Source organism: Podarcis muralis, chromosome 9 (assembly GCF_964188315.1).
Source record: "Podarcis muralis chromosome 9, rPodMur119.hap1.1, whole genome shotgun sequence".
Lineage (NCBI taxonomy): Eukaryota > Metazoa > Chordata > Lepidosauria > Squamata > Lacertidae > Podarcis > Podarcis muralis.
Window position 1 is genome coordinate 24817379 of NC_135663.1, and position 23386 is coordinate 24840764.

Consider the following 23386-nt stretch of genomic DNA (forward strand, 5'->3'; position numbering starts at 1 on the left):
TAAGCCAGCAGCTGGCAACAAAAACTTTCACTAAACCTCATGTCAAGAATTAAGTTTGTTTGGAGAAGATGCCTAAAATTTATAGAAAAACAATACTAACCGTGATTTTTTAAAAAGAGAACTAAGATAGAAAAGGTAGGATATAGCTGCACCCATTTCCTTTCTCACTGTACAGCAAAAAGGGAACAACACCACTGAAGCATTATGTGGATCAAATAATTGCCTGAGTATTATTATTCTCTCTGGATATATTTTTTTTAAAGAAAAGGAAATATTGTGCAGCTGGGGAAAAGTTTACTGGTATTGATTAGAAACATTTTAGTCAAGTGCTTACATAAAATCATCACGGATTTAGCATTGCTTGAAACAGGATACAGACAATGTATGGCTTGATAAGTGTGTTCATATGTTGCTGGCTGAACAATGCCTTTAATTGTATATAGGCTGAATAGCCAGATCCTGCTAATGTGGCCACATTCATTATCAATGAAGGGAAAAAATGGATCTAGGTTCATATGGAATTTACTTGGGAGTCTGGTGTTCCTTCTGCCAGCACATCTGGGTTTCCTAGATGGTTTTAATCACAGGGTGAATGCTACATGTGGAAGATAATTTATGAGGCTTTCAAAATAAATGCCAAAAAAAAAAGGAGCAAACCACAGAAATACATTCAGCTACCGCTTTCTTATAAAAGAGGAAGAATGGGAGAGGGAAGTTCAGCAGCCAGCTTCCAGAGTCGTGCGGTTTTGTCCCTGATTTGAGGATTTTGTCTGGGGGACTGGAAAGGTCATGGATCCTCCGGATCTGTGCCTTCACCTTCTGTCCCTGACAAGCCTCCAGTCTGCCCCCTCATTGGCCCTACTGATGTGAGAGCTCCGTCTGCAGGGCAAGGAAGGAGGCACCCGACGTCTCAGTTCTCTCTTCCAGGTCAGGCTCCTTTCTGCAGCTGGATTGCACCACTCCACACCGCAGGTGGGGAAGTGCGGTTTTGAATGCGCCTCATGTCTCGATCTGTCTCGTCTATCTATCTATCTAAAAGCCGTCCGCGAGCCGGAAAGTCAACTCAGCAGTTGTGGAGGAGCTTTAGCGAAGACTTTCGACTGCTAGCTTTCCATTTGCACATATTCACAAGAGGAACAGCAGTGCAATATATTCCAAAATACGGTCCGCCCCCTGATACCTGATACCAAAATACCTGCCTCCTGAAGCGGCGCACTCCATTCCACCAGCAAAGCACCGCCCCTAATCCCGCTTCATTCCGTTACCTGCACGCATACAGGTGCAGACCTCCCTCCCCCTTTCTAACAGTGGGCCTTTCCAGCAGGCATGCGCGGAGTGTGGGGCGCTGACGGCGAGAACTGCCAAGAAGTTCCAGCGCGAATCTTCCCCGTTGGCGGAGGAAGCGTTCGCGCTGGCCGCCGCCTCTAGGGGTCGCTGTGGGCTGGGGCGGCTGCTGCTGCGAAGGAGCGGCGACGGCGGAGACGTCGCGCGTCGGTTTCCGAGGAACGACGTCGCGAGTCCTCGGCGCGTTCCTCTCAGAGTCGGTTCCGTTGGAGGCCTTGCTTCTCCTCCGGGCCACGCCGCCGCCTTCCGGACTAGCCGAGGAGGGGGAGGAGCCGCGCCATGTCGGTGCCCCCGACAGGGTTCCCCCCGCCGCCCCTCGGCTCCGCCGGCGCCTCCTTCCCGGGAGGGCCCAGCGTGGGGCCCGCCAGCCTCAGAGCCTCGGGCGGTGTGGGTCTGTGTCAGAACGGTAAGGGAGCAGCGGGGCCGGCCGGGCCCAGGGCGGCGGAGAGGGGCTGAAGGGAGCGCGGGGCCTAGTGGGGGGGGATGAGGGGTGGGGTCGGCCCACTGTGCAGGGGGCGAAGGTGGGAAGTGGGGGGGGGGCAGCTGGGAGGGGCAAAGGCAGCTCCTGATGGGAAGGGGAGGCATGCCAGGCTGGCGGGAAGGGGTGGTGCATGGAGCCCCCTGGGGAGGTCCTTGGTTGGAGCAAGCGGGAGGTGAGGGGCGGGTTGTGGGGCAGAGAGAGGGAGGGAGGCTGACTTCGAGCGTGGAAATGTAAAAGGCTTTCAGGGTATCTTAACTTCTATGAGGGTTTCTTTGGTGGTGGGACTTGCGCCCTGCTTTTGGGATTCCCCGTCCCTGTGCACCCCAAAGTTAGGTTCTGCATCCTGTATTCAGCAGTCGCAGGGCGGTTGCTTTTGAAAAGGCAAGAGCACGAAGGCACGGCAGAAAACGGTATTGGAAGGCTTTGCTGGCTCGAGGCGTGCATTCATACGTACACGTTTATTTCATGGGATCTACACGCTGCTTGATTGTAACAAAACCTCAGAAGGGCCTTTGGGGCTGTAGAAGGGAAAACTGCCAAAATTTGCAATATGTACAATACGGAGAGGTTCCATTTAATTGTTGTTGCTAATAGCCATTGGTGGTGCTACCCTTTGACATTTTCTAATCTCCCTTTAAAGTCATCTAAGCTGGTGATCACTGACACATCTTTTGAAGTTAATTATGCTTGGGATAAAGACGTACAGTGGTACCTCGGGTTACATACGCTTCAGGTTACAGACGCTTCAGGTTACAGACTCCGCTAACCCAGAAATAGTACCTCGAGTTAAGAACTTTGCTTCAGAAACTTTGTTTTTTTTTTAAAGTGCTCCAATCCCTCAGTAATTTTTCTGAGACTTTCTTGCACCTTGCCCAGGTTTTTGGTGGCCTTCTTGACGCAGTACAGTCCGTGTTCCATATTGCATCTACACCATAAATTTATGGAAAGCCATGAAGATAATGGCTCTTATTTTTAATTTGTTTGCAAAACAAATCTCTGACATCACCTTTTTTGTGCTGTTCTGTTCTAAATGGACACATTCATTTTCTTTATTGTGTAGATCAGTATTCAAGATTTTGCCCCAATGTGTGATTGGCTTTATGTTTGTTTGCATTAGATCCCCCCCCCCAATTTTGTACATTCACCTAATTTGGAGATTTTGTTTTTGAGCCATCTGCTTGTTTTTAGCTTGAAGGTAACTTTTTCTTACTCTGGGATCTTGAATAGAGGGCTATAGTTGTCATACTGCGGTTTTTCAACAGCTTTTTTAAAGCTATTTCCCAATAAAGTGTGTTTTGAGCTAATGTAAACAAATGTTCTTATCGTCAAACATTCTTACGTCATACAACACAGTCACTGTCTCAGAGTCAACCAGAGTTAAACAGATCCATGGAGGAACATTAGGTGGTGAAGGAAACAGTGAGGGATTGCTGTTGCTTTCTACAGTTTGCATGCTTTGTAGAAGCAGCTGGATGACTTTTGTTGGAAACAGGTTGCTGAACTAGTTGAGTCTTTTCTCTGATTCAGCAGAGCAGTTACGTTACACAGAACATACCACAGATAGTCTGCTTTGCTCCTTTTGCTTGGGAGGCTTTTGTTTTGTGAAAGATTCTCAGGTTAGATTGTATCTCTTTTGAACAAGTATGCATTATCAAAATTGCATATGTCTTGGTATGTGTAGAATGAAGTTATTTGCTACAACAATGACAACAAAAACCATTTAGAGGGCTTAGTAAGATAGCTACAGATTTATATGGCAATCGAGCCCCCAGCCCCATTTTGGGCTGGGGAGATGGTGTGAATCTAGTGTCACTCCGCATGAGGGGAATTTCCTATTCTGCCCACTGAACACCCAGCCAGGGTGAGCAGCATGGCTGTGGATGATGTGGTTGACCCACTGCTCTATTAAGCCTCACTGCTGCCTGGCCAAGGTTTGGATTTCAGTGTAAATTTGTCAACGTTGCCAAAGATTTGTGGAGTTTTCTCAAAGCTTTAAATAAAGTATTTATGGCAAAAATACAAGTTTCTAAATACAGTTAAAATAACTTAAATGCTGCTGACAGTAATGTAAGTTTGTTTGAATAAACAAACATATCTAGAGCAGTTTACTCACCAGATATGGTGGTTGAATAAATCTTCATGAACAAAAGAAAGTCTTTAGCTAACATTTAAAAGAGTAAGCCAAACCATGTATTTCATATGGTTTATTTCAGTTCAAGGATTTTTGTCAGGATCCTGAGGATTCCAGAATTTTATAGCCCTCATTGTTGCAAGCAGGTAATGGCAAAGATTCTCATGCTGTTTTCATTTTTTAATTATTTTGGCTACCATTGGAAGACAAGACATTGTTAAATGTATGATAGTTTTTAGATACATGGTCTCAAAAGTATGGTTTTAGAAAGGCTTGCTGGCTTCTTGGTGGACATGATTCTTGCTTGGTGGCAAATCATAGGGCATCACGTTACTGTTGCTAGCAATTCTGATCTGTGGGGCCTTTGCCAGAGGTGTGGGAATGCTGTACCTCTTAAAAATAAACTTTTGAGAATAGTATTATGCAGTAGCTAGAGTCGGGGTTTTTAGATGTCATAAACCTAGGCTGAATTCACTGTTCCTCCATTAAGGCAGAAATAAGGTGACTTGCCCTACATACATCTCAGAGGTCTCAGCGTAATCAACTGACTGACCAGTATACATGTTCTTTGGGTAAATTGTGGGTTACATGTGACCAATAAACACATACCTGTCACTAAACTTAACTATTATTATTGTTGAAGAGTAGTGAGCAAGTTGTGAGTTCTTTATAGTTTCATGCTGTAGCAGGTGGTTGAAGTTCCTATAGCATATTATGTGTATACCTGCCCAGCGCAATTGTTCTATGGTAGAGTCTTCCATACTGGGGGCGGGGTAGGGACAGTACAAGTTATATACCTGCCTTCTTCCATTACAACTTTTCAGCTCTTCTTGGCCTGTAGATGAGCTAAGCATGCATGTGCACTCTATAACTGGTTGTAATGAAGGGAATCAGGTTTGCTTGGTGCAGAATCATATTGCAGCTGTTGCAAATAGGGCTGAGCCAAATGCGGAATGAATGTGTATCTTGGAGGGGAGTGTTAGTAATGGGAGAGGAAGTGACTTGTTTGCTTTAGCGATAAGGCGATTCTCCCTGTTTTACTGCATTGTGACAATAAACTTACGACAGTGCAGCAAAATGGTAAGCATTGGCCCAGGTGTGCAGTTTGGTTGTGCTTCAGAATTCGTATTCTATCAGACAACGTATTGAGAGCAATATTGCACAAGCAGATTGTGGGCCCTTTTGGATGTAAAGCTAAACACTAGTGTAGCATTACATGAGGTTTCTGCAAACCTCAACCTCATGTGCACCCACCATTTGCCAGGGGGAGGAGATTGGAAACATCTGCTTCCACTTTTTAACTAGGGTTTCCTCTTATGTCCAGATTTTGGGATCTCAAGTTAAAAGACAGGATCAAATTGTAGCTTATGATCCTGGGGTGTGGACTAACCACAGTTAAAAATAACCAGAGTCCCTGAAGTTCAGACATACTTGGGAACTCTCATTCATTAAAAGTGGAAGCAGATGCTTCCAGTTTCGGTCTCCTTGGTCTACAACAGAGGATCTGATTCAAGTTGACTGTCCTAGGTTGCTAACTGACATTAAGCCAGAGTTGTCTGATTTGGACATAATAGGGAGTGCTGGCTTTAATACAAGCCAAAATTTCTGTGCCAAAGCTGGTGCATTAGGTCAGAATGGAGTGGGAGGTGTGAGAAAGCCATATGCAGTGGTACCTCGGAACTCGAATTTAATCTGTTCTGGAAGACTGTTCGACTTCTGAGGCGCTGCTTCTGATTGGCCGACAGCTAGGTTTTTGCACAGTGGAAGCCACATTGGATGTTCGTGTTCTGAGGAACGTTCAAAAACCAGAGCACTCACTTCTGAGTTTTCGTTTGTTCGGGAGCCGAAACGTTTGACAACAGAGCCATTTGAGTTCTGAGGTACCACTGTATTTCCATGGTGCCCACCTACAGCTTAATAGACCATGATTTATGAAGCTGTGGGCAAATATCCAAGTGTGGCCATTGCAGATGAACAGGTGCAAAAGATTGAAGAGGATGGTAGTATGTTTTGGGCTTATAATATTCCTAAAAAGTAAACTGTGATGAAAAATGAAAAATTTGGTGGCATTCAAATACTTTATTACTGATCAGAATACTTAAGCTTGTTTCTCTGGACTCCAGGATAAAGTCGTGTTCTTAAAACAGTATGCTTGCTTAGTCCAACAGCTTTCTCACTATAGGAAAAAAGAATGGACTCTTTCAAAGTTATAAATTATATTTCCATGCTGATGTAGCTAAATAACTGAAAAGTTATATTGGCAGCAATCTACAAATGTATACACAATGCATCTCCTTGTGCCTGCCCCTCCCAGCTCTGATGAGTAGCCCTTCCCTTTTTTCTGCTTGGAGTGAAGGAGTCAATAAGGATGAATCTGAGGCTGTCTTTTAAAGTTTACTATTAGTACAAAGTCTAAAGGTGTGGAGATGCAGCAACCTGGAGATGCTTCAAGGGGAGTTTTGGAGGGTGTCTAATTGGATTCTGTACTAGTTTGGGGGCATGCGGGGCTGAGCTTCATTTGAGTGGTAGGTCAGGGCTGTATATTTCTCTCCTTTAGACAGGCTTCTATGTCAGATGAGCAGTTTACAATTTTCAGAATGCCTGCTTTATCCTAAAGAGTAACCACTCCTTGTACAATTGCTTAAGTGGTTAGAAATGCAAAGAAAATGTTATATATGCCGTACAGTAAGCAGAAGAGCCCTTCTTAAGTGAATGTTCAGTGTCTGTTAAACTCTGAGCCTATCTATGCATGGTTCCTCAGAAGTTCAGTGGGGCTTACTCCTATGTAAGTGTGTAGAGGATTGTGCTCCCAGTAGGCTGCTGGTGGTGAGCCCACATCTGAAATCAGCAATAGTTTAAAGTTTGGAAATGTTATAATTGGCGGATTGTATCCTCTCCTTTTAATAGGAGTTTTTAAAATAAAACTTGGACAATTCCGAAAGCCCCAAATGAATCTGATTTCATCATGACTTCTGAGTAGAAAACAAACTACTCTAGTGTTTCCAACTCTAGTGTTTCATGGGCAGCGATTCAATGATCATACCTTGAGAAATAGACTCTAGCCTATAAAAACTCATCACAAAAAAGTTGATGGTCTTTACAGTGCTGCAGGACTTGTGCTTCTTGAATGACAGTTGTCGACAAGGAATTAGCCAAAATTTATATGCTCCACACATCTTGGGTTTTGTTCTAGAAAATATAATTAATAGAACAGAGATGGAAGGTACCTAAAAGGTTATCAGTCCAAAGGTCATTTTTGTTCTTTCTGATGTTGGACTAAGTCCCTGGTGGGGAAGCTCCAGCCCATGAGCCTAATAAGGCCTGCAAGGCAGTTTCCCCTAAAATATGGTTGTGTGCCCAACACTGGATAGCATATGTTATGGTCAGGTGTGGGGCAGTTAAAGATGTGACCTGTATTGGCTGCACAAGAGAGTTCCCATTGGGAACTCTGTAAAGGTAAAGGGACCCCATTGCAGCCATTTATTGGGGTTGCTTTTGGTGCTGAGCAGCTATGGGCACTTAGATGGGGCCCCTTTTGAAGTCGGCTGGTCTCCCTCTCAGTGCCCAGCACCTAATGGATGGCGAGAGGAGCTCCTTTTAGGGTGGTTTCTCAGCTGCTTGATGTTGATACTGATATCTCACCTTCGGAGCTTGCTCTCAGTGCTAATCAGGTGATGTGTGCTAAGATGGAACTCACACTGCAATTTCACAACCTCTGTGATAAGCAGCAGATCAGTAGTGGTCATAATCATTTTAGCCAGTGTTTTTAGCCACCATTGGTGTAAGGTGACCTTTAAAGTACTTTATCTTAACCTGTACTAATGATCCTTATTTCTCTAGTTATTCAGTATGTAATTGCTGGGACTGACACTGAAATAAGTTAGGTGAAATCCCAATTTCTAGATTCTTTTAGTCGGATAAAGATGAATTATGACTGCAATCCAGTATATACTTAACTGGGATGCGAGCCCTGTTAAATACAAGGGGACTCAGTAAGTTTGAGAAATTCCATGTGTGAACTAAGCTTATGTTACTAGTACTGCTAGTAGTATGATTGTAGAGAGGGCCATAGCTCAATGATAGAGTACATGCTTTGAATGCACAAGGTCCCAGGTTCAGTGTCTGGTCTACCCAGGCAGGGCTGGAAAAGAGCCATTTCAGAAACCCAGTAAGAGCTGCTGCTCATGCTGAACTGAAGGGACCACTGGTCTGACTCTGTTTAAGGTAGCTTCTCTCCTAAGCATCACTTATAATTAGTATTGAGACTATCAGAAGCATGGTTTCTGAAAGGAGGTTAACAATCTTACAGCCTGATATAAATATTTACAAAGAGGCCACTGTCTGTCACTGAGTAAGTCCTATTAAAGTTGGCATACTTGTTTCTGAGTAAATTATGCATAAGCTCAGATAACATCATGTAAATTAGCAGCGGGTCTAGCTGATCTTCATTAGCTCTAATGGACATGGATACAAGTCATAGCTGGTTACTGTTGTTTTACAAAGCATACACATAATCATGGTTGGAAATTATATATTTCCCACACCCAGGACAGAGCCAAGCTCACCAAATACCCCTAGTCCAGCTTTTTACTTGTTTGTTTTAATTTAAATATTTATACCCTGATATAGGTTCTATTGTCACTCTGGCTCTTGTGTGCAAAATAGGATGCGGAATTATAAGTATACATCTCTGGTTCTTATTGCAAGAATTATAAGCTGCCTTTGGCACCCAGAATAGCTGAATTGCACTATCTGCTGTCTTTCTGGGAAAACTCTTCACTGCATTGATGCCATTCTACAGTATAACATCAGTTATATATAATACTGTTTTTGATACACACATGTGACACATGAAGTTTCAATCTAAACTGCTTTAAGGTTTACTACTTGTGTAATTGCTCAGGTTGTTGCAAAAGTGTGTGCTTGTAACATGCTGCCTGCATTGTTACTGCTTGGACGTATTCCAGATGAGTGACTGTATTACAAAATGTTACATTTTTAAATGTCATTTTTTCCAGGTTTTTAGGAAAACTGAATATTGCTATGCTTTTATGTAAACCATTCGATTTTTAAAATATGCATAGTTAAAATAAATAATAAAAAGCCACTAATGATTTTTAAGAGGTGTATATCATGACTTTTAAAATTTAGTTCTTAAACACTTTATGTACCGCATAACTACCGTAGTGTCTTAAGTGGTTTGACATCCTTTAAAGAGATGATCCCTACAACTTTAATATACTGATTTTTCTTCCTTTTCCCCCAGGTCCAATGCAAAATCAGATGCCGTTCTCCCCTGGATATGGATCACATCCTCAGAACTATAGTGCTCCATCAGGACACTACTCTCAAGTGCCCAATAACATTATCCCTTCGCAGCTGGATAACCACTATGGTGCTGATTATTATTCTGCCCACTATTCAGCACAGGCACAAAATGTTAATGCATCTTCTATGACTCCCAAGATGTTGAGCATGCAGGGATCACAGTACTTGTACAATAGAGAACCTCATATTGTAGAATCATCTGGACCTGTCCCAGGAATGGTTTCGTCAGCGTCCCAGTTACATACCAGCATTTCACAGTCATATTCCTCGTTTGGTAGTCCCTATAGTAATTCAGCCTTGCACTCTGCCAGCTCTTCAGTTCCATCTCAGGGATTTGTTGCTCCTTCTGGTCCCTATGCCACACCTGTTGCCTCTAGTGCTGCTTATCCTAATGTTTCATATCCTTCTATGTCCGCCGGCGGTCCATATGGGCAAGTGACTGCTTCTCACAACATACCAGCTTTTGGACATCCAATAGAGGCAAATGCTTATTCTTCCAGTCAAAATAGAGCACCACCTGCAGGGCAGCAGAGGGTTCCTTTGAGTCAAAGTTCTGCAACATGGTCTGCCCCAGAGCTCCAGCTGGCTCAGAAAAATCATAGCGGAAGCTTTGCAGGATCCTTGCCACAAGCAAGCAACCCGGCAGGCACAGGTATTGCACAAAGAACCAAACTGGATGTGACACAGTAAATTTATCTATTCATTTATCTGCACCATTCATGTTTAAAAAAAGGTTGGGAGGGGTCTACTTTTTACAACAAAAGGAGTGTGTTGATGAAGAGAGCTGAATCCTACCCACCACCTTACCTCACCAAGCTCCATTACCCCAAGCACTTTTTCCATCACTTTTCCCCTTTGCTTAAATAAAGATCCTTTCCCCCATAAGTCCAGGCTGAGCTACACAACCAGATGTGCGTATTATGTACTGTAGGAGCATGTTCTGGTTTGTGCAGCATGAGAATACTGTTTAGCACATACTTACAGTCATGTTTTTGAATTTGACTGCTTCCATACAATTAATTTGTATTTTTTTTAAAAAAATGTGATACTAATAAATCATATTGCCTGGAATAGACAAGGTATGTATTACAGTGACTCGATCGGTCCATATCTGAGCATGTAAGAAATTCAGACAGTGTTAATTTTAATATATAAGCAGCAACCATTTTTAGGAGCACCCAAATTATACAAAATCGCTAAAGCATGGTTCCTTTCAGACCCAGAAGAGGACAAAATGGGGTCAGAACAGGGCATGCTTATTTATATGTGCTTCGCCAATGTGCACGGGGACTAGAGACTAGTTCTTTGTTTTCTTAAGTGCTTGTCCTCAGTTCTGTGTTGTATTTCTCTTGCTCCCTCTCATATACATATGTGTGTGTAACTGTAGGGCGTGTTGAATTTTTCAACTTTCAAATTCCAAAAAAGTTGTAACATGCCTTGGAATTTCAAAATATATTTTGGTTAAATTAATATAATTTAGATTTGCTTGGTAATTAAAATGTGTGTAAAGTTGCATGGAAATCACTAAAAATGATTGCCTAATAGAATCATAGATTCTACTTGGCAAGTTATATTCCATATCACTTGCAGTTATCTATTATCATTATTGTTATATATTATTATTATTATTAAGAATTACATGACATTTTCAAAGGTAAAATTAAATTTCCTTGGTTTTCCAAAAGCCAAGGAATTGTGCTTCTTCATCAGAAATAGACTTACCAAGCGAAATTTGCCCAAACACAAAAATAATACACCCAAAATGTTTTAAAGATCCCCCCCCAAGTAAATTTGCAAGAATTAAGTTTCACTCCCTAAAATGACATGCCCTGGTATAAGTAGTAGCAGCAGTGGTTGTGCATACTGATGATCAATCATCACCAATCTTTCTGTTTGTTTAAATCTCAATCTAAACAGTGATTTCCTCTCTCATTAGAAGTGTTTCATTTAGCATAGTAATACTAGGAAGATTGTGTTTTCACCTGTAAATTCCTGTTGAGAAGGCTCACTTTATTTGGCATGCATCACATACTCTTAATATAGAATTGTCATGGCAGTTTGGCCAGCAGTTGACAGTATTTTTTTCAATCCGTATATGTCTATGTGAATCTATATTCTTGCAAACTGAGAATAATCATGTACAGTGGTACTTCGGGTTATAAACACCTCGGGTTACAAACACTTTGGGTTACAGACTCCACTAACCCGGAAGTAGTACCTCGCGTTAAGAACTTTACCTCAGGATGAGAACAGAAATCACGCGGCGGTGGCGGCAGCGGGAGGCCCCATTAGCTAAAGTGGTACCTCAGGTTAAGAACAGTTTCAAGTTAAGAACGAATTAAGTTTGTAACCAGAGGTGCCACTGTATCTGATAAAGTTCTGTGCCTCAGTAAATCTGTTAGCTACAAAACTTTCATTGCTGCAGCTGACTTACATGGTTTCAACTGTGAAAACCGTTAATCAATGTAACTGTTGCCAGTTACATTTCAAAATACAAAAGTGCATTTCCCACATTTTGGTTCGTATTTCAGGGTCACCGCATCTTGTAAACCAGAATATTCAGCACATAAAACCTGCCCAGGGAGCATCTTCAGCTGTTACTTCTTCAATAAGAACACCTGTTGTGGAAAAGACAACGAAGCCCACCACTTCCTCTTCCCTTACACAACCATCTGATCCTTTGCTTCAAGAAGGTATAAAACTAGAAGATGAATTAAAGTGTCTGCATTTTGAAATTGCTCAACAATTTGAAATTAATGATTTCTAAAGAGTTCATTTTTCTTGGTTTTGTGTGCTCATCTATCCCAGTGCAAGTAATAATTTAATATTAATTCTAGCTAGCACTTCTGTAAGATTTGGCTCTTGTTACTGTGTTTATTTATATTTCAAGATACATTGTGTTTTAGAATATATACACTTGCACTGTATGCAAGCTGCTTGAGAAAGCATCTTTACTTTCGCATTCTCATTTCAAGGTGAGCACAGATTCCATTTGTATATCTAGAAAGATATGTGCAAGACAACCTACTCAGTTGTCAAATTACAATTGCAAGAGGCAGAATCATAATTTTCAAGTAGGAGCCTTTTACAAGGATGATGTATGTATGGTAAATTTACAGAAATATAGTCGAAATATATTCAGAAATCAGTAGGCTTGGCTGAATGTGAGCCTTTTAATGGGAGCTCCAGGGACCACCACATAAAGTTTTAAGAGTTTGTAGCCAGTGCTTTGGTAAATAGTAATAGTCTGACTTTTCAAGTTTCTGAGGGAGAGGTATTGATAAGACAGCTACAAAGAATGCTGCTATACAAGTCCTACTATGTCTTAAGAAGGTGCTGTTTTGATTTTGGAGATTGTAATGGTGCAGAGGGGTGGAGAGCATGGTAATAAATGGCTTCAAATCAGTTAGGGATTTATAAGTCTGTATCATTACCTTATATTGATATGAAAGATGGAAGGGGACTAGTGTACATCACTGGTGTAATGTGTTACTGGCAACCTGTTCTTAGTATTGGACAGACCATGGCATTCTGCAACAGCTAAGACATCCAAACAGATTTAGAGGATAGTATTTTTAAGTCACCTCTTTGTCTTAAAGCACCTTAGGTGACATACTTAATTCTGTAACTTGGTGTCAAGGTTTCAAAGGTATGAATAGTAATTCAGCCTAAATATGAGAAAAGGGGGTCACAGGGTTTCTTTTTTGTATTCTCCCTCCCCTACTTTCATTTGAGGTCAGAATGAGTTCATTGTGAGTGACTTCGGTATGCAGATATAACAGATGTGCTGTCATAGCTTAGATTGATGTACCAATAGTAGAAAAAATATTACCAACTTCTTAATTCCTCCTTATTACCACATTTATATTATAGTTGTCCACTCTGTGTTTTAACTGGTAAATTCCTTTCCCATCCCCACACCTAATCAGCTTGATTATTTGCAAGTTCACTCAGGAGCAAGTCTCATTGAAGTAAGCACGGCTGAACTGTGCACGTTTTTGTGAACTTAACCCTGGCACGCTATAAAGCCTTTGTGTTATGACTCTTACTTGTACTACTCATGTAGAAACTAATACGCTGCAAATATATTAAGGTATTAGCTGAAGTTTATTTGTAAATCCCCTACATGAAACATCCACAATAAAAACAAATTTGGATCCAGTACAGATACAGATTGAGATAAGAATCTTCACTTAAAAAGCTTGTTGAAAAAGAAAGCGTTTGGTAGGCATTGAAAAGGTAACAGAGATGACACCTTTCTGATACTTAACAGGAGGGAGTTCCAAAGGGTAGGTATCACCACACTAAAGGCTCAATGCCTACATCATATGGAACAGATCTCTTGAGGAGGTGCTATCTGCAGGCCCCTTGCAGCGTGCAGTCATTGGTTGGGTATATGAAGGCTGAGACTATCGTTTAGGTATCCAAGTCTCACAGTCTCAAGCTCTATATTTGTATAGGTTCTGCTAAATGAAATCTGACTGGCAACAAAAAAGTATTCTGTTAATCTTAGAAGCAGTTTAATAATACCTTTGTTTTATGGATATTTTTTTTGCCAGCTGTGTATAAATTCATTGTATTCGATTCAAAGGTTCCGTTTTATCAATAGAAAGAGGTTCTGTGACCAGAAGTGGCATTTCCATTCACTTATGGTCAACTTGTGAATATAAGTAACTTTTTCATAGAGAGAGAGTCAAAAATTCATTTAAAGTGTGACCCTTTATGTGGAGCATTGGTGACATCATTTGGAAGTTTAAGTTGTGTGGATTAAGAAAAAAAAACTCATTAAGTATTAGCACTTTTGAAATTGATATTAGCACTATATGTTAATGATAACTGGTGAAATCTGTTTTTTCCTCAATGGGCAATTAATATCACTGTGTCAAAATGTGAAATCCACCCAACTTTTTAAAAAACAGGTCTCAAAACTACTTCAACTACTTAAAAAATTCTCTGACTTAATTAAGAGAGCTGTTTCACTATCTCTGGAGGATGAACTGTGTGTTCTAATTCTACTAAATTTCTTTGTCTACTGCTAATAATTAACCAAACTACTGCAATAAAAAAGTCTGTTTTTCTGTAAAGACAAAACTTTCCTGGTATGGATTGGGTAACTCACTTTTCATGTTTGGGTGTCTTTTGTAATGCCTGGTTTTGCTGTCACTTAATGCTCTGATTTGTGCTTTCAGTTTCTCACCTTTTCTGTGTGTCTGATTCTTGTATTTGTGCTTTCCACTTCACAGGCATGCAGTATGGTGGATATGTTAATAATCAAGCTAGCTCTCCAGCAACTCCCTTGTCATCAAGTTCAGATGATGAGGAAGAGGAGGAGGAGGATGAGGAAGCAGGTCTGCTTTAAGCTTTCCACCAGTATTTCTCACTTTCATACCCAATTTTGATAACATTTATTCCATTCCCTGAACAAAAGTACATAACACTAAGTCTCCTGATTCTTAAACAGTCTAAATAATTGAAGGCAAAATGCGTTGCATTTAGTAGCTAATAATATAGGGTGGTATGCAATTAAGATTTACTCAGAGTAGATCGATTGGAATTAATTAACCTAAATTGGTTATATTAACTAATTTCAATGGGTCTGCTCTGAGTAAAGCTTAATTGAATACCACTCATTAAAGAGTAATTGGACACTCATCAATAAAAGTGTATTGTTATTTAAAATTGCAGGTGTGGACATGTGTGACATACTTTGTCCAGATTGTCCAGTGATATTCGTTTGTCCTACTATAAACATAAAACTACCCCCTTTATTGTTAAAAAACTACAGTATTTTGTCATTCTTCATGTGTGAGAAAGTTACAAATAACCAAAAGACAGAACACAGAAATACTTTTTGAGGCCGGTTGTTGTTTGTCCTCTTGTGCAAGCAAACATTTACTTAACATACCTCCTATATGGTAACATATTTGCCAAAATATTTTGTTTGGCTCTCTTCCTGTTGCAGTGAATATGTAGTGCAGAAATTTATTTCAGATTTAATAAGTTTTGGTTAATTCCGTTAAAAAAAAAAAAGGACCTGGAGATGCTTGAAACCAAAAAGGTTATTAAACTTCAAACTATCAAAGTTATATTGTGGTATATAGAAACTTGTTTAAAAAATAAGGTTTAGATATGAACATGGCATGCATACTATTGAAATAGCTGGTAGTTATATTGACAGTAATTTCAGTAATAAACATGTTGTTTCAAAGTCTACATTTTTTTTAAAGTACCACAAATTAATAAATGAAAAAGAAATTGATTTCTTTTAAAATCTGGGAAGTAGTGTTGTCAAGCTACATGTGTACAGTATGCTGCATGTGGTGCATGGAAATATTGAAAACATGAACGGATATGCCTTCAATAATTTGTCGGTGGTTTGGGAACTTTTCTTTGTTGCTGATGCTGAACATGCATTTTTCAAATGGTATTTCTCCTCTATTAATCCACACAAATACATTCCTCATTTCAGTATAGCAAAAAAAATGTACTTCCTGTCATTGTCCAGTCTCTATTTTATTGTTATACAGTAAACCCACAACTTACACAGGGGTTACGTTCCAGGGATCTCGCCTAACGCCGCAATCACATATAGTCAAAACACATTGGGTTCAGTGGCAGGCAGGATTGCCAAAAGTTGCTTTTCCCAGAACCCCACCCCCTTTTAATTTATTGATATATATTTGCCAAGTGTATAAAGCTGAATCTGCATGAGTTAAATGTGTGTAAGTTGCGGGCTTACTGTATATGGCGTCACTATAATGTAGAGTTCTCAGTTCTGCATCTTAATGTGGCTTGAAAGTTTTTCTGGATGAAAAAGTAGACTCATCACTTTGCTTCTACAGTTGATCCATCTCTGTACAATCCATTTAAAGCAGATTAAAAGCTTAAAGCTAATTACTGTATTTCAGGGCTTTTCTGGAGGCATTCAATCTCCTGAACATAGCAAATTAGGGGATACTCAAGCAATTCATGGCTTAGAGAAAACTAAATAAGAAGTTTAACATTGGCATCTGTACGATTAAAACATATTGAGCTGCTTGTTTTTAAGTTTTCCAATGTTGTACATTTTATTTATGTCAAACCTCAGAAGCAAATGGCAAAAGGGTCATGAAATGCAAGAGGTACAGTCTTGGACATTAATATGCAAAGTTCAAATTCTGCGTAGGAAAATTCCAAGCACTACAGCATGCATTTCATGGCCTTTTGGCACCACCGTTTACAAAGTGCTTTTTTCTCTATACTTTCTTAGGCGTTAGTTTTTCAGCATGCCATAAAGGTACAGGGCTGGATCCAAATAGAAAAGGAATCTTCAGCTCCAGTCTATTGTGTGTGTGTTTAACAGACTTTAACTTGGCTGTTCTTCTGGTATATATCTCACTGAGTAAAAAGGGAACCTTGTGTGAGTGTATTTAGCAGCTGTACCCCACAAATGTGTGCTCCTGGAGTAGACTGTTCAGATGGAGTCAGGAAGCAAGAGAATTTGCAGTAACCCTGGAATCATCATCAACATTATCCTCCTCCTCATTTATTGATTATTAAATTTATTTGATGGTTTTTACAAAAAAAAGTCTCAAAGCAATTTATAAGGTAACATAAAATATGCAGAAGCAGAATATCAAATAAATTCAAGGTGCTTCCATTAAATGCTGAGAGCATTTCTTTTCCCTCTGCCTAGACTCTTACAGTGCCTCCAGACTTTTGTTTATGCTTGCAAATGCTTTAACTTTGAAGTAGAATTGCTTCCAAAGTCCAGCAATGGGAAGTCAGGATATGTAAAATGAACTATAATCACCAAAAGCTTCTGAGGTTATTTTTTTCTTAATTGGAGTTTGTCCTTTTTAACTCCCGCCCCCCATTGCATTTTTAGTTCAGTTTGGCAACTGCTATTAACAAAGATTAAGACTGAAATCCAATGTTTGATAAACATATGAAATTACCACTAAATACTAAGTTCCTAAGGGTTCTTTACAGCTTCTTACCTGGCATTGATAAACATTTCTCAATGTGCAGATTTAATGCCAATTTAATGAATATGTGTGTGTGTTTTTCTCTTCTAGCTATTGACAGCTCTTCCACTACGAGCAGCGCATCTCCTGTTCTCAACAATTATGATAGTCTTGAAGGAGGTGGCTATCCAGGTGAATCATGCTTTTGTTTGTTTGATGTTTATTTTATTTATATTTATATACACACACATATACAAATGTAAGGTTCAGGAGCATCTGTAGAACAGCTTCTATACATTATTTGCTCAGAGTAGAGATTCAAATACAGCACAGTGTATTGTTCAAGTGACTGACTCACTTCTGCTTTTCAAGTTGCATATGAATTCAAACTGATAAGAAGTTCCTTAACATGTAGTAAATCTTGAATATGCTTCATTAGAGGTAAAGCCATCTGATTTTAGTGGGATTTATTCCCATATATGTGGATAGGATTGCAGGTTTTCATATTGAAAATAAGTAGTTCCAAGTAAAGTATTCTTTAAAAAATACACCTTTGACATTTCCCTATATAACATGGGGTTTTATTTCACATATTTCAGCTTCTGATGAATTAACTATTTAATTCTGGTTGCAGTCGAATGCATAAAGTGTATTGGACAACTGCATTCAGAAGGTTAAATATGTAACAAAGTAGATATAATTACTTCATTTTATTTGCAGTTAAATTTTTATTACTACCCTGTTTAAGAATTATTTGATATTTGTTTAATAGTTAGAAATCAATACAAATTAAGCGTGGGCTTTTATTTACTCAAATGACAGTAGTTGTGTTACTAGTTACTTTATTGTTGTGTGTTAAATACTAATTTACAACAGGATATTTAACTGAAGTTCACTTTCCTGCTCTGTTAATTAAAACACTCACTATACTACAGGCACATAATACTCTCATAAGCAACAGTTTGCATTTTGATGCTTGCTTTTTAAAGGAATAAATACTGTATTAAAGCACTGCTTTTCTGTTTAGAGGCACGTTCTACAACAAGTAGTCCAGCTCCTGTTCCCTCAGTTCCACAGACATCTAAAACCTCTAAACCATTTGGCTATGGGTACCCAGCTCTCCAGCCTGGCTATCAGAATGTGACACCACCACTTCCACCTTCCAGTAACTCTGGATATAATTCTGGATTTCCTCAGTATCCACAGGTTAGAAAATACTCACAAACTCTATATTTGATGTCATAGTGACAGATTAACTGAATGAGGGAGCATAGTTACCCATGAATCAAGGTTGGAATTGTATTTATTTTATTTTATTTTATTTAAATTGTACTTCAATTAAACAGGTCACCAGAGTAAATACATTTGCGTTTGTCTGTTGTTTTGATTCACCTCTCGGTAGGGAATTCAAAACTGTGTCCACAGGTTACATCAATACAGTACTTACACATAGACTTAAGGTGGCGCTATGAAATACAGTTGAGAAACCAGTTGTCCCAGGCCTACCAAGATGATAAAATACTAGCTGCTTCTTCAGTCCACATTTTCCACCTTCTCATACAGCAGGACCAACCTTGCTGTTCTCCACAGACATGAATGTGACTTGTAGGAAAGATCTAATATATTCAGTCAAGGAGGATGATTAGTCAGTTTAATTGCTATTCTTGTAGTGGAAGTGGCAAATCCTATTGAAAACAAATGTGGCACTTCATGGAAGTTGGATTGCAGCCATGACCGGTGAAAATTGCAAAGTTATGGGGCAAAGGTTGTTTTGTTCCCCTTCTTTGCATAATAAATACACCTTTGCCATGACTGATAATTTGCACATCTTATCTGATTAAAAAATTAGAAGACTGTATGCACTTGGTTGACAATAAATGGTTAATATTGATAGTTGTTTGTGTTGGTGTTTTTAATGATACAGTGGTTTTCTCAAAGCATGTGACTTTCAGACAGTTATATATGAAGATTATACACTTCCAGTAAAGTCATATGAATAAATACATTCAAGTTCATGTACATTGATTAATAATAATAATAATAATAAGCAACTGTTCTGTATTTGTGTGAGAGAGTTGTGTGGCATTGGGTTGGATCCAATGAAAAGCTAGTGGAAATCTGCTCATTCACTGTAGCTTTGCTGCTCCCTCTTCCCCACAGCTCCCTAGAAAGGGTCAGGGATACATCCAGAATGACTTGCAATATGGCATGGAGGGCTATTGTGGGAAGAGAAAAATAGGGTGGGGGGGGGCTTCTTAAAATACTCCAAAATATCCCTGTAAACATGTCACTTGGTACTCCATGCTATCTTGAATGTTCTTTATGTCTAAGGAACGGATGAGAGATAGTTAGCCATGTTGACGGGTGTTGATGGGAGGTGGTGTCACACAACATCTGGAAGGCCACAGGTTTCCCAGATTTAAGTCACAAATTATATTGTAATGGAAAAGGCTGGTGATCTGACCAAGATGCTCCCAGACCACTTGTGCTAGTAGATTGATGTTTTTTAAAAGCAACACTGATCCATAGATCACCCCACAGAAGGGGTAGAAGTGAATGTGCCTGTTAAGAGAATCTGTCAAGAACCTCATATGCCTGGGTCAGATGCATTGCAGATATGGATTTGGGAGGCAAAATGGAGACAGGAACAGCTTATGGAATGAGAGGGATTCAAATGATATAAGATAGAACTTAGTTTAGTACAGAACCTTGTAAATAGTTGAATTTGCTTACTAGGTATTGCAGAGTGGGGAAAATTAGGCAGATACTGTTCAGGCAGCTAATGCTATAAAATAAATGCTTCTTTAAAATGTTATTTTTCAGCAATACCCTACAATGAATCAACTGTCAGCTAGTCTTGGAGGACTAGGTATTCAGCAACCAGAGAGCTTGCGACCGGTCAACGTTACTCAAGATAGAAATATTCTGCCTATTGGTCCAATTCTAGCTCCTGTGCCTAATTTGAACTCTGAGCTGAAGAAACTGAATTGTAGCCCCGAGTATGTATAAATTTTCTAATCTTAAGCAAGCTTCTAGACTTGTATTCTTTTTTTATCCATATCTCTGTGTGAGTCAAGAACTGGTATCCTGATTCGATTGTTATGGTATAGCTTTGGCAAACATACATTTCAGGCCTTGCCTTGTAATGCTCACATTTTGCCTCTCTATGAAATGTTGGAAAGTTTTAGCAAATGAAGTCTGCTTCTGTTGTACTCATCCCAAATGCAAATATGTTGACACAAATGGTTCCATTCATTGCAGCTATTACAAATGATGGAAAGTTATGATTGGCTCAAGAACTTTTCACACTGAGTTTATGCAAGTGTTTCTTTTGACAAGGGTGTGGCTCGTTGCACTGCTTGCCCCATATCAGTGAATCTATGTGTCATCAAACTTTGAATTTTGCTTTTACTACCTGGATACTTTCGTGTAGAGATGTGGGTGGTGACTTTTGGTGAATATGGGCCTCTTTGATAGCACAAATGAGTCATAATCTTTGAAACTAACATTTGCGATTTCACTTTTAGCTCATTTCGATGCACTTTGACAAATATTCCACAAACTCAGGCTTTGCTAAACAAAGCAAAACTACCTTTGGGATTGCTTCTACATCCCTTCAGAGATCTGACGGTAAAATGACTTTTTATTCCCAGAATTTTTATTTAGCCAAACTTGAATAAATTAAAAACATCTTTCATATTTTAAAGTTGTGGTTGCAGTAAATAATTGTGAATCAGTTGTCTTGAAACCCAAACGCAACACTGGAATCGAGAGAGAATATTTACAATAGATAATTACTGTTTTACAAATACACCAGTTTTAACTAAATTTACTTATGTGCAATTGGCACAAATTTCAGCAACGCTCACTTAGAAATAAGCGAGTTTAATTGTAGCCTTTATACCCTGATCATTAATAATGGAATTCTTCTAGGCTTAATTTTAATTATGGAAAAAAATTGAATATTTTTTTTTCCAGTAGTAATTTTTGAAAAATGCATAGAAAACCTGAATTTCTTGTTTAGGGGTGAAAAATATTATGAAATACTTCAAAGTTTTTCTTCAAATTGACATTTTACAATGTTTTTTATTCTTCAGCAATTGCCTGTGATAACATCGAACACCATTGTGAGATGTAGATCATGCAGAACATACATCAACCCTTTTGTTTCTTTTATTGACCAAAGGAGATGGAAATGTAACCTGTGCTACAGAGTTAATGATGGTGAATATGAATAAAAATGCCACTGTCTAAAGGAATGAATGATGGTCTACAGCACTTCCTTTGTGAAAGCAAACCACCCCTGGCCCTTTCATGGCAAGCAGCTCTCAAAACATAGGGTGACACAGTCCCCTTAGGGCAGCCGTAGGATATTTTTTTCAGATGATGGGCTGAATCCTTATCTCAACCAACCCCTGTGGGCCACCTGTCAATAACCTGACATCATTGTTATGTCTGACCATGACTTCAGATTATCTTTCTGTGAGTGCCAGTCAGCTGATGGGTACTGACAACAAGACCCTTTAATGTTCTTCATTTGGTGGTGTGGGCCTGGGTTCAGACTATGCCTGCCGATGGACATTTTCCCTTTGCAGACTGGCAAGTGGTATGGAATATCCCTATTGTTCCTTGGCACGTGGGGCCTGCTGCCCTAGGGTTTAGGGAAGCTTTTAATGTTTGTTTAGGGAAGCTTTTAATGTTTGATGCATTACTGTATTTTAATATTTTGTTAAAAGCCGCCCAGAGTGACTGGGGAAGCCCAGCCAGATGGACGGGATATAAATAAATAATAATTATTATTATTGGAATGGTGTTACCAAGTTTAGTATTTTTGCACTCAACAATGGGTAATATGTTTATTTTATAATCATTTAGTTCCTGAAGAATTTATGTATAATCCTGTGACACGGTCCTATGGAGAGCCGCACAAACGGCCAGAAGTCCAAAACTCTACAGTGGAATTCATTGCTTCCTCAGACTACATGGTAAGTATATCTGGAACAAAATATTGGTTAAAATAAATATGCGTAAAACTTTGGGAATGGAGGGTTTTGAATTGAGAATTCACTTCTGCTGTTTTCAGTTCAGCCCCTTATCCTCTTTTCAAAGAGTCTATGCAGATGTAAAAAGTGGGGCTCATAGAAACATGTGAGATCAAAACCATTCATGATTACAAATAGAATGTAAAGGATTTTGTCAGTAAGCTTCAAGTCTAAACTTTAATTTTAATTTACAGCTTCGTCCTCCTCAGCCTGCAGTCTATTTGTTTGTGTTGGATGTATCCCACAATGCAGTAGAAGCTGGATACTTGTCAATTGTGTGCCAGTCTCTGCTTGAAAACTTAGACAAGTAAGAACCTTCTTGGTTTTTTGTTGTTGTGTGTATTCATGGTCTGGATACAGCAGCCATTTAAATAATTGTCAGTGTGGTCCTGCTTTGATTACATGACTACAGTGCTTCATAAACCACAGGAGGGGTGTGTGTTCTGGTGCTTGAATCCTGCTTGCGGGTTTCTCACAGGCGTCTGTCTGGCCAATGTGAAATCAGGATGCTGGACTAGCTGAGCCACTGGCCTGATCCGTCAGGCTGCTCTTATCTTGTTGTGTAATAGTCCCATGATTAAGCAGAGCCAAACCATGGGAGCATGAACGTCATCTATCCAGTCATCTCTCTCCCCACCCCCCTTATTCATTGCAATAATAAACAATTCATATTTTAGAAAGCTGTTGCTAACCCCTGTGGGTTAAATACAGAGCTGCACTAGGCTGTATTTGGGGCATATGTTGTCTTCAAGCATTGAAGACTGTCTCTTTAACAATTTTTTTTCTAACATTAGAACAAGTTAAAGGCACAGCAAGAGATATCTGTGCTAAACCAATGCATCAGGGTCATTTTTCTTTTTAATCTTAAGGTTGCCTGGAGATTCAAGAACAAGAATAGGCTTCATAACGTTTGACAGCACTGTTCAGTTCTACAATTTGCAAGAAGGATTATCACAGCCTCAGATGCTAATTGTGTCAGAAATTGATGGTAAGAGGGCTAATTGTCTCAGAAAATGAGTGTGAGATAGAGTGATTCAAGGACAGGAGACCATATTTAACAGACATTTTATTGAAAGTAACAAAAAATTAAAAATAGTGATGTGGAAAAGGAAAT

General features: G+C 39.5%; 1 protein-coding gene across 2 annotated transcripts in view; it reads left to right on the plus strand.

The window, feature by feature from the left end:
• Positions 1-1446: 1446 nt before the first annotated feature.
• SEC24B (SEC24 homolog B, COPII component) overlaps positions 1447-23386 on the plus strand; it is a 34675-nt gene continuing 12735 nt past the window's right edge. Inside the window, exons 1-12 of one of the 2 annotated variants that reach the window (XM_028743261.2) lie at positions 1447-1750; positions 9223-9936; positions 11816-11977; positions 14528-14632; positions 17342-17422; positions 18258-18436; positions 20054-20229; positions 20758-20860; positions 21328-21454; positions 22106-22215; positions 22467-22579; positions 23142-23260. In XM_028743261.2, coding sequence (XP_028599094.2) covers positions 1624-1750; positions 9223-9936; positions 11816-11977; positions 14528-14632; positions 17342-17422; positions 18258-18436; positions 20054-20229; positions 20758-20860; positions 21328-21454; positions 22106-22215; positions 22467-22579; positions 23142-23260 — 2116 coding nt within the window. In that variant the 5' untranslated portion in view covers positions 1447-1623. The remainder of the gene's footprint in view (positions 1751-9222; positions 9937-11815; positions 11978-14527; positions 14633-17341; positions 17423-18257; positions 18437-20053; positions 20230-20757; positions 20861-21327; positions 21455-22105; positions 22216-22466; positions 22580-23141; positions 23261-23386) is intronic. The other variant, XM_028743262.2, reaches the window with a different exon arrangement.